The sequence below is a fragment of the Antedon bifida genome, chromosome 7, assembly GCF_963402885.1.
Source record: "Antedon bifida chromosome 7, ecAntBifi1.1, whole genome shotgun sequence".
Classification (NCBI taxonomy): Eukaryota; Metazoa; Echinodermata; class Crinoidea; order Comatulida; family Antedonidae; genus Antedon; species Antedon bifida.
In genome coordinates, this window is record NC_136232.1 from 9,975,846 (window position 1) to 9,991,729 (window position 15,884).

At 31.4% G+C, this 15,884-nt stretch overlaps 3 protein-coding genes across 3 annotated transcripts; 2 read left to right on the plus strand and 1 right to left on the minus strand.

Annotated features, from left to right (window-relative positions):
- Positions 1-5,190: 5,190 nt before the first annotated feature.
- LOC144847373 (protein kish-A) lies at positions 5,191-6,473 on the plus strand. Its single transcript, XM_078703674.1, has 3 exons — positions 5,191-5,337; positions 5,708-5,817; positions 5,904-6,473. The coding sequence occupies exons 1-3, from the start codon at positions 5,335-5,337 to the stop codon at positions 6,007-6,009; spliced, it is 219 nt and encodes a 72-aa protein (XP_078559800.1). The 5' UTR covers positions 5,191-5,334; the 3' UTR covers positions 6,010-6,473.
- Positions 6,474-6,621: 148 nt separating this feature from the next.
- Positions 6,622-11,562, minus strand: LOC144847372 (vesicle transport protein SFT2B-like). Its single transcript, XM_078703673.1, has 6 exons — positions 11,428-11,562; positions 10,814-10,900; positions 10,408-10,496; positions 9,055-9,172; positions 7,860-7,918; positions 6,622-7,628 (listed from the first exon to the last, which is right to left on the minus strand). Exons 1-6 carry the CDS (start codon positions 11,491-11,493, stop codon positions 7,559-7,561), a joined length of 489 nt encoding a protein of 162 aa, XP_078559799.1. The 5' UTR covers positions 11,494-11,562; the 3' UTR covers positions 6,622-7,558.
- A 648-nt stretch (positions 11,563-12,210) lies between these two features.
- On the plus strand, positions 12,211-15,858 carry LOC144847533 (alpha-1,3-mannosyl-glycoprotein 4-beta-N-acetylglucosaminyltransferase C-like). Its single transcript, XM_078703936.1, has 5 exons — positions 12,211-12,283; positions 12,656-12,812; positions 13,020-13,084; positions 13,221-13,272; positions 13,446-15,858. The coding sequence occupies exons 2-5, from the start codon at positions 12,716-12,718 to the stop codon at positions 14,597-14,599; spliced, it is 1,368 nt and encodes a 455-aa protein (XP_078560062.1). The 5' UTR covers positions 12,211-12,283; positions 12,656-12,715; the 3' UTR covers positions 14,600-15,858.
- The last annotated feature ends 26 nt before the right edge of the window (positions 15,859-15,884 follow it).

Here is a 15,884-nt window from a genome sequence, read left to right on the forward strand (position 1 = left end):
CTGTCTGTTGGAGAAGAATTATAGACGAACAAGTTGAGAAAAAAAGACAACAGTGCATAAAATGTACCAACAATTTTGCTTTAGTGCTAAAATCAAATAGTATTTCAACAAATGAAACAAATACTGACAGTGTACTAGTATTTATCAAGTATTAAATTCTCGTTTATTGACCTGTATTATACGCTACTGAATAATATAAAGTGTTTAGTTAATTAATTAATTTGTTGCTGGTACAGTTGGAAAAATCCAATAGAGAAGTCATCAGCAATGTGTTACCTTGTATTGTATATGTATGTGTAGTATTATATTGTTTAATTTATTGTTTTCACAAATAAAATGATAAAATGTAATTTTTAAGTGCGATACTTCATAATCTGGAATATAATATTTATGGTGCAATTTTCTCAATTTTTTTAGAATGCTTCCATTATATGTTATTGTTTTATAATTTGTTTTATATACCGTAATAAAAAAAATAAATAAAATGAGAAATGGAAGACTATACAGTGAGACACACGAGGGAAGACCCAGGATGTTGAGAAGGTGGCTATGGATTAATTGTCAAATCTGAAAACCACCTTTGGGCTGGCCCATCAATATTTACATTTTGAATAATCCAATTACATATGTACATATTATCTGATAAAATTGTACGAACGTGTTTACGATCATTGCAGTAAATCAATGCTAGTGGTTTATACTAGCATCTAGCCATTTTTTTTAATTGTAGGTGTTACTGTAAGACTGTAATATTGTAGAGCCTTACAAGATATAAGATATTTATTTAATTTGGATAGTAATGTGATTGCTTCTTTTACATGGTATTGTAATGTTGAATAACACAAAATTTATTTGAAAATAGATTTTAAAAACTAATAATTTCTGCTATTTATTAAATACATGTGTGAATGTTCAACATTTTGATTTTAAAAAAATGATGTGACAGATATTCAAATAGCACCTTTGATTTTTACTAGCAATTCATATAAACCTCAACAATATACAGAGAGACCAAAAGAAGCTTGCGTTTGAGCCACACATGGAAAAATGAATATAATATTAATAATTGTACTGTACTTTAGGTCTATATATAACTGTTCAATAATTAGTAATTGAATTAAATCTTTTGTCTCACTGTCATTAAAAATCAATACCTCAACAGGTGGAAATTGGCAGAAAAAGTGACAAATTGTTTGCATTCCATCGCACTCATAATTTATTGGTTTAATAATTGAAATATATAATTTATAATATCAGGTATATTAATATAACCATTTTCAAATTAAAAATTCAGTTTTGCAATTAATACATAATCATGTATTCATAATGAGGTTTACATAGCACATACGGTTTGAACTCCTTTTCAGTTATACTTTAATATGGCATTAGATATATTTACTTTTGCTAATTAATTTGGATATGCTAATGTAATTGTGACAATGTAATGGAAACCTGTGGGACTTTCTACACATGTACAGTACAGTACATTGATTATTCAAAAGTTGGGGAAAGTTATACCTGTATAAGTTTTAAATTATCTGCCATTGATTGAATATTATTATTAGTGGAAGAAAGAGGAGGTATAGCTTACTGTGGGGTTTAGTTTTTAGAAAGAAAGAGGAGGAATGTAGCCTACTGTGGGTTTTAGCTATTAGATGGTGATTCAACATAATATTGGTATAAGATTAACAAATTGTAAAGGAACACTAACAGCATAAAAAAGACAATAAATAGGGAACGTCGATGTAGTCATTGAGATTGTACCAAACAAAAACTTGTATGATTTTTGGGAGACTTCTTGGGAGGTCTTGTAGGATATCCATAAAATTCTGATGCTAATAGTTCTTACAGAAATATTTATATAATACTATTTACTTTCCAAGTCATTAGGTTTCAATAATAATTGCTCGGATTAAAAGCCTCTCCCTGGCAAACAAAGGTACATACAAAGTATAGTAATTCAGATTCATACATAAATACACAATAATATGCGCAGTACAATATCTTAGATTTTTTACTGTTTCTATAGGTTTCCATTAATAATTGGCCCAAATTGAAAGCTTCATGGAACAAAGTATAGTATTTTAGATTCGTACATAAAATTACAGAAATCTAAGAAGTTTACAATAGGCCTATCTAATAGATTTTTTACTGTTTCATAAAACAACACTACATTTACAAATGTACAAAGTAGTATTTTAGATTTGAAAATTGTACATAAATACATAATAATATGCATATAAAGTATTTTACTGTTTCATAAAACACTACAGTACATTTACAAATGTACGTACAAACTAGAGTATTTTAGATTCGTACATAAATACATAATAATATGCATAAAGTAGAATATCTTAGATTTTGTACTGTTTCACGTAAAAACACTACAAACGAGTATTTAATCATGGAAGGTCAACGACAAGCAGGTCATCCTCATTAAGCAAAATAACTACAAACTTTTCATTGCATTCAACAATATAACTAAATGTCAATAAAGGTCATCTTCTGCATCAGAGTACATAAAAATTCAAATGTAATAATTAATATTGAATAGAATATTGATTGAACTTTAGTGCTCAGCATGTTTAGTATTAGAAGGTCAATATATAGTATTTACAGTAACTGAATAATGTTACAAAGTTCAGACAGTATCCATTAAATGTTGTTTGTCAAAGTACAAATGAAAACAAACAATGAACAATTATATCATAAAAAATATTTTACAGAGATAATAACGTTACAAAGTTCAATGAAATGAGTGGTGAAAACACATGTTGAACATGGAGAACAATATTAATAGCATTTCAAATATAATACTGATGTTTCAATATATCATATTTTATTTGAGGATATCTCTGTACGCCTACAGACAAAATAAATAACTAAATTTCAATTCACCGCGTACAGGAAAAAAAATCTATTTAATCTGATGTATAAAATAATTCTATTATTACCAAAACTCAGCAGACAATAATTATAATTCCACAATAATTCCTTTAATAATTAAAAAATTAATTCTGATTTATAATTTGTTTTTAAGTAAACACATGTTGACTATATATACCGTAATTTAATTTATTTTTATAATGTGCAACATAGTAAAATAATAAAAATGTAATATCTGTTTAAAGAAAGGAAATATAAGGAGGGACCACAAATACTCATACTATAATGCTGATGCTGCAATAAGGGAGAATCATCACAACGCTACAAAGATGTAAAAACATTAACAAATTCACAAATCATTCTTACCGTTGATTATACCAAACCTATCTTCTTATAGTAGTGCACAATCCCTACAAATCACAACCGGTATTCCATATGCTGTGCCTGTCCAGGTATGAAATTAACATAGCATCAAATAACTTACATTTTATTTGTATTGAATGAATATCAATATTCGATGCTATTCCATCATTGGCCACCTGTTGGATCAGGACTCTACCATTTTTCAAATAGGGGTTTAAGCTTTAATTAAAACAATTGTGAAAAGTAATTTGAATTTTAAATATTGACTATGATAATAAGTATTGCTCATTGAAATTGAAAGTATTGCATATCATTATTGAATTGTCATATTGTATGACATATCAGTTTACACTGTAGAATTATTTGCATTGTTATAGCCAGTATGATATAATTAAATTCGAAGAGAAGTGTAAACATCAGACTGGAATATTGTTAAATTAATAAGCTTACAAAATTCTAAAATACTTTACACTTTATACTAGAATTCAATGTTATAGTGTTTGTAAGATAAAAATAATGCAAGGCATAAAAAGGGAAGGGTTGATGTGACTATATCAGTTGTGCAACCGTGCTTATATATTCATTTCTACTATTAGTACAAGTTCTCTGTGCCGATAAACAATATAAATTATGCACACCTTATCGCTGGAATAGTGCAGCAAGGCATTTTATATATTCTTCATATGGTTAAAGCCCCCTTCCCTACGTTTTTTAGATCTAATTTAAGATCACAAACTATATTTAAAGTAAAAATAATACTATATGGTCCTATTGCGATAACTTTTTTCGTCTTTAAACGGTTAAAAATGTGAAAATTAAGTAGATTCTAATAATTATAGCGGCCCGCTATAAATCCCAAAATGCATTGCGCGCGGATTGATATTTTTGTTTTCCACCTGTAATTCGCCCACTTTTCGATCGATCGTGAGGCCAAAACAAATGGAAGACTCCTAACTTTTCAGCGAAAATACCGGGTTTTCCCCAATTTGTATCAACGGAGTCTGGCAAAAATAGAAAGACAATTAATGCAGCAACTATACAACGTCAGGCTAGGTATATAGCTAGCGTACGATGTTCGTACGTTACCGATGTTTACCAGCTAGGCCTACAAAACTAAGCCTAGCTAGGCTAGGCCTAAGACCGTCCACGAGAGGTCGATCGCCGCGAGCTACTTAGGTAGTGCATTGTTTCTCACTTTTTATCATAATTTACCATAAAACGTACATTTAAGACAAGGAATGACATGGTTTAATGTTTTTAAAGTGATATATATGTATTATTTTCCAAAAAACGTCCAAAATTGCAGGGAAGGGGTCTTTAATCTTGTCGATATATACCAATATATGACACATGATGGTCGACCATCCATGCCGATGGTGGTATCCGCACATATATTATTTGCCATCCAACCGTATAATAGTAGAAAATAAATGTACACGCAAGGTCGACTGTGTCTATAGAAAACTTGATATCCTCAAGAGTAGGTAGGGGCAGGGGTAACCTGCCAAGCAGAAACAGCTCATCAAGGCAAGCCTGTCCTGCTCTCTCTGACTCATGATGAGGGAGTTTGGTCTGGTTCCTTCTGATGAGACGGTGTGTGGGACTGTTAATGTTATTGTTTTCTCAATTTATAAAATAACGTTAATACATACTTATATATTGATAATAATACACAGGCCTACTATAATATACTTACAACAAATATTACTAGTATATATGAAGAATAAATGAAGTTAGAGAGACGGAGACAAATATGAGATGCCAGTCTTCCCTCTTTATTTTTGTTTTGAAAACTTTGTTTTGGATAGCCTTGACAAGGTCGTTTTACGGTAATTGATGATAGCCGCAAAGAGACTATGTGCATTATTTATTAAAACACTTTTGATTGGACTGCAGTTGCCACATATTTGACAAACAACCAATGATGACACGCCTATCAATTAGTTACGTTGTGGCGCTATTTCAGCCAAATTAGCAGTCGGCGAGATAAATACGTGGAGTTTTCGCTTTCCTATCTCGTAGGCTATACAAACAGCTATAAAATAACGTTTTCAGGCTCGGAAGAGTTTAGATTTTAATATAAACATGGTAAGGTACTTTTTCAGATAAACTGTTCTATTTTAAATATAACAAAACATAAAGCTAGGATAGAAATTCCTTGCTAAAAAAGCTAGGCTAGTGTCGAGCTAGTTCCGCCTGAAGACAGATAGGCTTACCTCCCCCTATCTAGGCGTAACTCCTGCAGATGGATCGAAGTGGCAGTGTATGCTGGGCCTAAGCCAGTTTAAACTGTCTCTTAAGAATTATATTGTTGTGATTATACATGCATAATGAACAGTATCTCAATTTTATTTGTTTCGCCTCTAAATTCAATTTTTAATTTATTTTTAGGCATTTCATTGATCATGTAAGTAGGTGTATGTTGCTAAAATGTTAATTAATCCTCTCTTTCTTGCAGTCGGCTTTATTTAATTTTCAAAGTCTTTTGACAGTTTTACTCCTTCTCATCTGCACATGTGCATATATAAGAAGCCTCGCTCCAAGGATACTAGATAAAAACAAAGAAGGGTAAGTTGTACACAATATTAATGATGATGATGAATGTATTTAATTACTTTATTGTGATATGACTACTGTTTTTCTTTCTATTACAGATTCCTTGGAATTTTTTGGAAGTGTGCTCGAATTGGAGAAAGAAAAAGTCCCTATGTTGCATTTTGTTGTGTTGCCATGGCATTCAGTATTCTATTTTGGAGCTGATACATCACATTACAAAAACAATTAAAAAAACTTTTAATAATGGATGTATCTTATAAAATGTAAAGCAACTTGCAAGGGTACTTTATCAAAGACGGTGCTTGTACCATGTAAGAGCATAGCTGACCAGACCAAACATACACACCAATTTACAAGATATTTGCACGAGTCACACATTTTATAATAGCTCTTTTTTAGCTCTGTCTACACTGTATCAAACTAGTTTGACAAAAAAAGTGTGATGTGTCCAAATATGGTAGTGATATGACACCATCATCTCCATATATGGGCACATCACATTTTGTTGTCACATACACAGTTTGATAGTGTAGAGCTTTAGCACAACAGACTGTTATGTTTGAGAATGATCTGCAATTCTAAATTTATTTAGATTTTGTGCATTTTGTTTGCCTCTGGCTATAAACTGTGAAAATAAAGCTGTTTAATGATTCTAAGTAGAACTTTATTGCATTAAAAAAAATCTGAATTTGTATAATGAGATGGAAAGAGGACCATGCAAAATAAATATTTATATAAAAACAATTGTGCTTGTCAATATATTGCAAAATCAAACTTGTTTCTCAATTCATATATAATTTATTCAGAGCAAAAAGCAACCTTAAATTGATTTCTCAAACAACAACACTTTATGTAGTTCGTGACTTCGGCGGTCTTTGGTAACTACAGTTTAAGCTTTCAAGATTTTTAGAAAATTGTAGTACATTTCATTTTTGTATAAAACACCAAATAATTTCTTACTCTGAAAATATAATATTTACCAACATTGGTGAATACAGAAATATAAAACAAATATTTTGGCAAAGAAAATACAATCCTTTATATAAAAATATAATGGTTAAATTTAGAGTGAATATATGTGATATACTACTATATCCTGTTGGATACAGAAGCAAGTGGTTCAAGAAGGCACGACATCGTGATCATGTAAACTATAAACATATTAGTACAGTATTCAATACCTACAGTATTATGGGTCAACTTATGTACTAACAAGAAATATATAAGCATATTGTCCTACAGTCTTTACAATGTCATGTTATAATCTAATCCCACTAATATTACACTGTATATACCAAGGCCCACATTTTTATCCTAACCTATTTCACCATTACAGCAGTTCATATATTATAGTTTTACTGTAAATAATTAAATTATTATATACATTTAATTAAACTTAGATATTTCATTTTAATATCGTTTTCTTTGTGCACCTTTAGCAAGAGACGTAATTTCGAGTTTGCGGGCGGCCAGACCACTGTTGACCTTACATGCATAAAATTAGGTCGCAGTTCTAGATTGGAAAAATCACCCAATGTCACAATTGGTAAACGTTTTTCAATACAATTTTTTAATTCAAGACAAAAAGACAACTTCTTTATACAAACTGTATCTTATAAACTGTTATTTGTCTAATAAAACTAACATTTGAGAGCATTTAATATAACTTTATCCCTGTACTTATATACAGAATTTCAATATAAATGATTAAAATAAGTTATTTTGCTTGTTATTTACAATACATTGCCGTAGCCTAAGCAACGCATGAAGTACAACATTTGGTTACAGCATCTCTTGCGTACGGAATGTAAGACAGTGAGTACCTAAGTGGGTTAAAAAAAAAGTATAGTATTATGACAGAATGAGTACCTAAATGGGTAAAGAAAAGTATAGTATTATGAGTGTGAGTACCTAAGTGGGTTAAAAACAAGTATAGTATTATGACAGAGGGAGTACTTAAGTGGGTTAAAAACAAGTATAGTATTATGACAAAGTGAGTACCTAAATATAGAGATATCAGAAATATGTATATATATATATAATACTGTACTCACCAAGTTAAGGCTAAAAACTGACCAATACAGAAAATGATTGCTAATCCACTATTTTTCCACTGAAAAAAAAAAAAATTATCAAATAAAATAATATATTTTATATACAAAGATATTATATTGTATATTAAATCTACATTATAGTACATAATATATGTAATAGTTGGTTTGTTAGTGGGAATCATTTTACAATTCTACTTTAAATTTTCTACAAAGGAGGAGGTTTACAGTAAAATCTAATATAAAAAAAATGTAAAAACATGCTGTTAGAATATGCTGTAACTGTTTTATTTGTTTATGACAGGAATGCTGACAACATTAAATGCCACACAGTAAACAAACAATTGTTTTTTTATATATTATCAGGTGTAGATAACAGTATTATTAAACACTGGGGAAAAAAGACAGCTAACTTGAGAACATTACCTGCTTTTAATAAACAGACTCCTTAGCACATGAAGTGGTAATAAGAGTATAATAATATAATAAATGATAATATTATGGCAACATATTGTTTTTTATAATTAGGCAAAATTATTAATTATATTACCATACATTCTAGGAATATTCTAAGTTAGCACTAATGGTAAATCAGAGATGTGCAGGTGGAAGTCAAAATAATAAGATTTATAGTTGGTGAACGTACAGTATGTTGAAAAGGGATTCCGGATTTAAAATTACTATAGGGTTAGGGAAACCTTCAAAATCTATGAAGCGATACGGTATATATGATAACAACGAAGAAACACTTGGGCCTAGCTTAGAAAATCTACAAAAATTGTACTTCATAATGATCGGATGGTCAACATTTGGCAATGTATGTGACGACGAGATATTGGAATCGACTACTACTGAATATCTCATGAATATTAATGAGCTTCCCTAAGCTGCTGAAAAACAGACTTTCCATGAATTTACACTAAAATGTATATGAAATTTATTTTTGTTATTTCTCATTATTACTTCTTCGTTTTGACATGTCTATTATAATACCTGTAGTTTTTTTTGTAGTAAATAAACGATATTTAAAAGTAATTTTAAACCCAGAATCCCCCTTTAAATTGAGGATGTGCTTATTTTAATACTGAATATCTACATGTCGTTAATTTTTTTTGTCTGAAATGACTCCAAATTTAATTTAGTCTTTACCCATGTGTCAGAATGATGACTGCTATTTTGTGTGAATGTGCCAACTTACCCAAAGTGCTGCACATAAGGTTAAACCAAGAAGAAGTATGACCAAGATGGTTGCTATTATCCTCGTTGGTTTAAACATGTTTTTCAATTGACGAACAGGTCCCATCAAAAAGAAGGTACTGAGTAAAAAAAATCAAACAGTATACTAAAAATAGAGGTCTCAATTACTAATGACTAAAATGCAATCCTTTATTAAACTATTTTTAAAGGTAAAATACATGTAACATCGTAACTGTAAATCAAAGATATACTGTTATAGTTTTAACTGTTTTTTTCCCTCAAAAAGTATAAATAGAAAAATTAGAATGTGTTATATAATAAGTTATACAGTTTCTATAAAATTCCAACATTTTAAAGACAAATTGTTAAAATATTAAAAAAGATAAAATATTTAAAAAATACAAGTACAGTAGCATTTGCCATTCAACTAAACTAACATTGTCAGAATTGTATAGAAAAACTAGACATGAATTAATATTATTAATAATATTAGTAAATAGATACCTTGCTATTGCCAAAATACTACCAAGAGTATAAAAAACCGCAAACAAAGTAAGACTGAAGAAAAGAAATATTACGCCCTGTGCAAGAAAATAGTGCAAATATTTAACATGCAAATACAATTTCTTAAATGAAATAAAAACAAAGTTTAAGAATTAATTTAACATATTTGTAGAACAAGAAGCTATTAATATTACACACACATAATTCAAAAGTAGCAACGTGAAACAAAGGTAGTTAATAATTGTTAAAATAATGCTTTATTATTAATTTAGTAACAGAAACAAGTTGAATAGGAAATAATGGTGCATGAGAAGAAGCAACAAAGTTTAAAGCTCTGTCAATACTTTTGACAACTCTGTCTACACTAGGGAAGATTAAAATTACTTTTCCATGACCTACACTATCAAACCAAAAATTGTATGGTGATATACAGTATATCCCCAATAGTGATATGATGTCATTGTGCACATATTTTATGGCTACATAAAGTTTTATAGTGTAGACCAGGGAAGAATAATTTCACTCTTCCCTGGTGTAGACAGAGCTTAACAAATGTCAAAACTATTAAATCCAAGTTTACACATACCAGGATCCACACCAATACAAAACGCAATGTGTGTAAACTCTGGAGTTTTGCTAAGCAATGTGAAATGGGTCTTAGTAGACACTGCAGCAGTATTAATGCATTATTATCTATCTATTACAATCATGCAAAACAATGAAGGGCAAGCCCTATGATTGAGCATACAGTACATGCAGGAAAAGCAATTTATAATAATTAGCACACAATTAATGATTTTAACTAAGTTATGACTTAAATGGTGTGACTAAGCATGCAGTCTGTGCTTACCTGCCAAACGCTGCTAAATTACCAATTGTGTAGAACAATGCAAATATCTGTAGTCCTTTTTTTGATGGCAAAAGTAACATTAATGTTGACTGCAATGAAGTATGACATGACAATAATGAATGTTTGTGATAAATATCATGATCATGAATGAATACAAAAACACAAAATACAATATTTATGTTTTTGTGTCGGCTTACAAAACAATATTTTAAAAAAAAGAATTTGAAAATGAGCATGATATGATGTTGTATGAATGAAGCATCTGTTGAAATGGGACTCATTTAAAAATAAAATACATTAGTATTTAAATAAGTATCATTATCCGATTCAATGTAGATAAATTTAAATTTCTAGACACAAATTTGGTTTTCCAGCCTGGGTCTGTAAACTATCTTTTTGATCTTACCAATATAGACATCGTGCAACCAATCACAAAACAACCAATAAAGCCTTTTAATCGAGTAGACCAGCTTAATGTTGATCCGTTGTACACCTAAATATTAATTAAAGGGGAAAACATATTTTTTAACATACTTTATTATTTGCATAATAATCATACATCATTGTTTTTTTAGAATAGCACTAATACTACTAAACTTAACTAGGGTCTAGTAGTAGATTAGTATTCTAGTATAGGCCTACCGTACTAGTAGTACTACTACTACTTCTACTAGGGTAAGGCCTAGCTAGTATATAATGGATAGGCCCAACCAAGTATTTAAAGTACTTAGTGTAGTATTTTACTATATAAAAATTAATTTAAAATGAAATCCATACTACTGCACTGTAATTAATATAATAGATAGACTGTGTAAAAACGTTCAGTTATATCACATCGTGTGTGTGATGATGATTCATTATGTCGTGATAGGCTAGGCCCATTGTCATTTCATTAGTAAAATCCACCGCAAATGCTTCCCTGTAAACGTGCAACGTACTGGTAACTGGATAGGCCTAGCCTAGCCTAAATTAAAATGTTATTTATACCTAGGCCTATATAATAACACTACTCTTTCAAACCTTTGTTATAATATCTTCTTCATCTTCTTCCTCCTCTCCCCTTAAAACTCTTTTAAGTTTATCCATTACTAACGGAAAACAGAGAATAAAATCTGTTTCGAAGTCGATAAATGTTGATGATAAAGCGGATGATGTCTTCAGCTCGAGCGGAAACAATCGATTTTCTCGAGCGGATTTCTTAATGAAATCTCTCAAGAGTACGTACTTAGTTAGCAAGTACCCATTAAGGCGATACTATACTCGCACCATGGAGCTAGTCGCAATACCTCCCTGAAAACATTTGATCGAAAACAAAATATTTATCTGATAAAACCGCGGTAATTTAATAGAAACATATTCAACAGTATAAATAAAGGCTATTATAATAATAAATGATAATAAATTTGGAGTTTTAAGCGAAATAATGCATAAACCATCTATGCGCTTCACATAAAATAAAAGTAATCCAGGAAATAAATAAAATAAAAAGAACAATTAAAAATTAGAGTGAAAGGCCATGAAATAATGGATCTCAACTGAATTGCTATTTTTTGTTGACAAGCTGAGTTTTAGAGCTGTTTAAATATGGTGGTTGTGTTTTATTATCGACGGTTTTCAGGTTAAGTTCAATATAAATTTTTACTTTAAATTCTTTTTTTTTTCATTAAATAACTTCATTAAAACTATAAATTATATTCAATTCAGATTCTCCATGTTTTGCAATCGCACTGCTGGGAATCGCGCGTGTGGTTAAATTTCGTCCAATCTCTTGTGTTCGCTCGATCGATTAGACAAGAAAAGCAACCGGTGTAGTTGAATCAACGTCGGATTATTGACACGTAAAAAAAGATGTGCGGCGATTGCCTTGTATTTGTAAGTATCTTTATTACCGTATTCAATTTGTTCTCTATTCACGTGTAGTCTTAGATTTGATTAAAATATAATCGTAAGTTAGTATCCGTAGATGATTAATGAATTAAAAATAATACTGTACAGTAATTGAATAATTTGTGTGAAGGCCGCTTGCCTTGATTGTACGTAGTGACCGTATTGTTTACATAATGATTGATCCCATCGTTGAGGGCCAATATTTATACAATTAATAATAATAGTTCTCATTCTCTGAAATTAATTAATTACCGATACTGTATTAATACAACAGAAACCTGTACCTAAAGTGAATAGTAGGCCTACTAGTAGTAGTATAAGTAGATACTAATAACGTTTCATTTTATGTTTACTCTAGTAGAACAGAATTGTAATGGTGAAAAGAAATGAAAAAGTATGAATTGATTTGTCGGAGGCAAAGATGCCGTCTGGGAGAAGGTGGAACCAAACCCTATTGGGCCTGCTTGTTGTCATGTTTCTGCTGAACACGTGGCTTATGAGGACAGTTAATTGGATGGGTGAGTGAGCAGGATGATGACGCAACACAACATAGTTAACCAATCACATGCGACAGATCAATTGTCGCTCGTGATTGGTTAAAAGTGTGTTGCCTCTTTAAAGATGACTTTGGGGCGATGACGACTCAATCACGATGAGTTTATGGTAATTGAAGTTGTTATGACGTAAACAAACTGAGTTGGTCTAATATAAAATATTCATTTCAGGTAATCTACCATGCATGACCAATTCTTTGAAAATCCAAAGACAAGATTCTAATACGGGTAAAAAGGTAAATGTTACTATAATTTTGAAGTCTTTTATATACTACTATACACTCTTTTCTTTTGTTGATATTTTGACACAAGGCTGTGTCTGAATCATTGAACAGCATTTTAAAGTTATCAATTTTATTGTTTTTTAAACAGGGTAACTGGCAGTCAGACCTGATCGGAATTCGAAGTGAGCATCGGAAAGATGGTATGTTCCGTGTTTTAAGTTTTTTCAAGTTGTCAGGTTTTACAACTTTTAAAATAAATGTAACATTCTGAAGCTGTTCCAGAGTGGTTTATGTCTCATAATTTTAAAAAGCAGCTCAAGCCGTTGCGTCAAAAACACGTTTATAAAAATAGATCAATTTTATCTTATTTTAGGTTTCCTGACAATAGGTATCCCAACGGTCCATCGTGATAAAGGCTTCTACATTATCGACACACTTCAATCAATTGTTGATAACACGTCTGAAGATGATAAGAAGATGTTAACAATTATTGTATTTACCGCCGATTCCAATACAACCTACAACCAAAAAGTCTTTCAAGAAATCAATACAAAGTTTGCAAGTTACGTCACTTCCGACTTAATACGCGTCATCGATACTCCGCGTAGTTACTACCCGGATCTTTCGAATTTAAAACGCAATTTCGGCGACAGTGAGCAACGTGTTGTCTGGAGAACAAAACAAGTTCTAGATTATTCATATCTCTATCAGTACTGCAGTAATTTATCAAAGTATTATTTACAGCTTGAAGATGACGTCAAAGCTAGTCCAAAATTCGTGCAATCGATTCAAGAATATATATATATAAATAAGAATGAGAACTGGAGCGTTTTAGAATTTTCTGAACTAGGGTTTATCGGGAAGTTATTCCGCTCAGCAGATTTAAATCAGTTTCGAGAATTTGTCTTAATTTTCTACGCTGATCAACCAATAGATTACTTGTTAAAGTATTTTCAGATACTGAACGGACAGACGAAATCGCTACTACGTGTTCCTTCTTTGTTCCAACATATTGGAAGTTATTCGTCATTGCAAGAAAAACAACAACCGCTTAAAGATCGATTCTATGAGGAGAATATTCGCGCGCATCATTCAGCAGACAATCCGCCAGCTGATATTTACAGTAGCATATCAACTTTTAGTATGTACGCGCCAAAATTAGCATATACAGACGATCCGGGGTATTTCTGGGGACGTGTGCCAAAAGTTGGTGACGTCATTCTAGTTATTTTCCATGAAGCCGTCCGATTGAAGCGGGTACTTTTCCAAACTGGTTCATCTGATCATCCTCAAGATGTTCTAAACAGCGCCATCTTAACCGTTGGGAGACAAGTATTGAAGATGGGTACTTCTCCTCCGTTGTGTCAAGACGAGGTTGAGTTGGATGTGTTCAAAGATGGCAAGGTAGATGTAAAGAACATAGACGATAAAATAAAGTATGACGTGGCATGCTTGAAGGTTTTGGTTACTGGAACTCAGTCTCAATGGGTGGTGCTCCGCGAAATAGATGTTTGGGTGCTTAAGTGATCTCTAATTGTAGACCTACTATTTTACCGTCCATAGCGAGTGTTTATTTGGCATGTATTGGCAAATAATCACTTCTAACTGTCTTCTGCCTTATTGTTTATCTACGAAGGGCTTATAAAAATCTTGTGTGTGTTACTAAAATACGATGGATGGTGCTTATAACTTTCCACCATTTCGCCCGGACATTGTCACAACCGTGTGTGTTCATCATGCCAAATATTTTCTTCCACTCTGGACCAAAACAAATGTTTGTCTCTTCGTTCGCTCGAGTAGACCCGAACACCAGCTTCCCACGAATCAGGAGCTGCGTTGCACAAATTTTCAATCTCCATTTTAACTAATTTTTAGAAACATTACTGTATACGAAAGCTTTGTTCCCACTTGGAAGCAACACAATGGCGTAGGTAATTGAGTTGACCAATCAAAGGGACAATTTGGATAATCCATCGCGTCGTGATTGGTCGAATTATTTGCGTTTACATCCTTGCGTTGGTACTATAGTGGGAACCAAACTTAACCAAGGTCCGTCATGTAAGTGCTGGGTCTGACGCTCTGGGTGTGTACGTTAAGAAAATAAATTGAGAAATTTATTTATCTAAAACCTATCAATCTTAGTCGATGCTTAGTCGAATAATATTAATATAGGAAAAAGAAACATTTACAGTTATAATTAATGTTTCTCATTCCTAAACAAATTTAATTATAGCATTACACTTTTTATATTCTTATATTTTCAGATTAATATACAATATGATCGATTATCATTATTATTCTATATTTGTCTTTGTTAAACATTGTTAGCTTTTATATAAAAATCAATAGCGTTAATAGGATTTTATAAAATTAGTTCGAATACAATTTATTATTATTGTACGTTATTAAATGTTTCATTAGAACGAACTGCCTTGAGGGTTAAAAATTAATTTAGGATCTGAACGGATAATTCACGTTGACGCTGCTTAACTGTACGAAATATAGGCCTATTCCCAAACATTAAATTATCTGTGTTTACGTGGTGTAATATAAGAAGATTATTGTTGTACTTTATTGCCGGTCCGCCAGATAGTCTGATGACTTTCCCGCCTCGGCTGCTTGGCTTAATATATCTCGGATTGCCTTCCTCCAGTCCTGTCTGTTTTCTGCCATTCTCCGAATCTTTTCTATATCTTATGATGATTGTTGTAACATGGATTATTCATTAATTCATTGTTGTAATAACCATGTGCTTTGTTTATTTTACTCTCACCTAAATTATTCTTCTGATGAAACAATTGTATTGTACTGT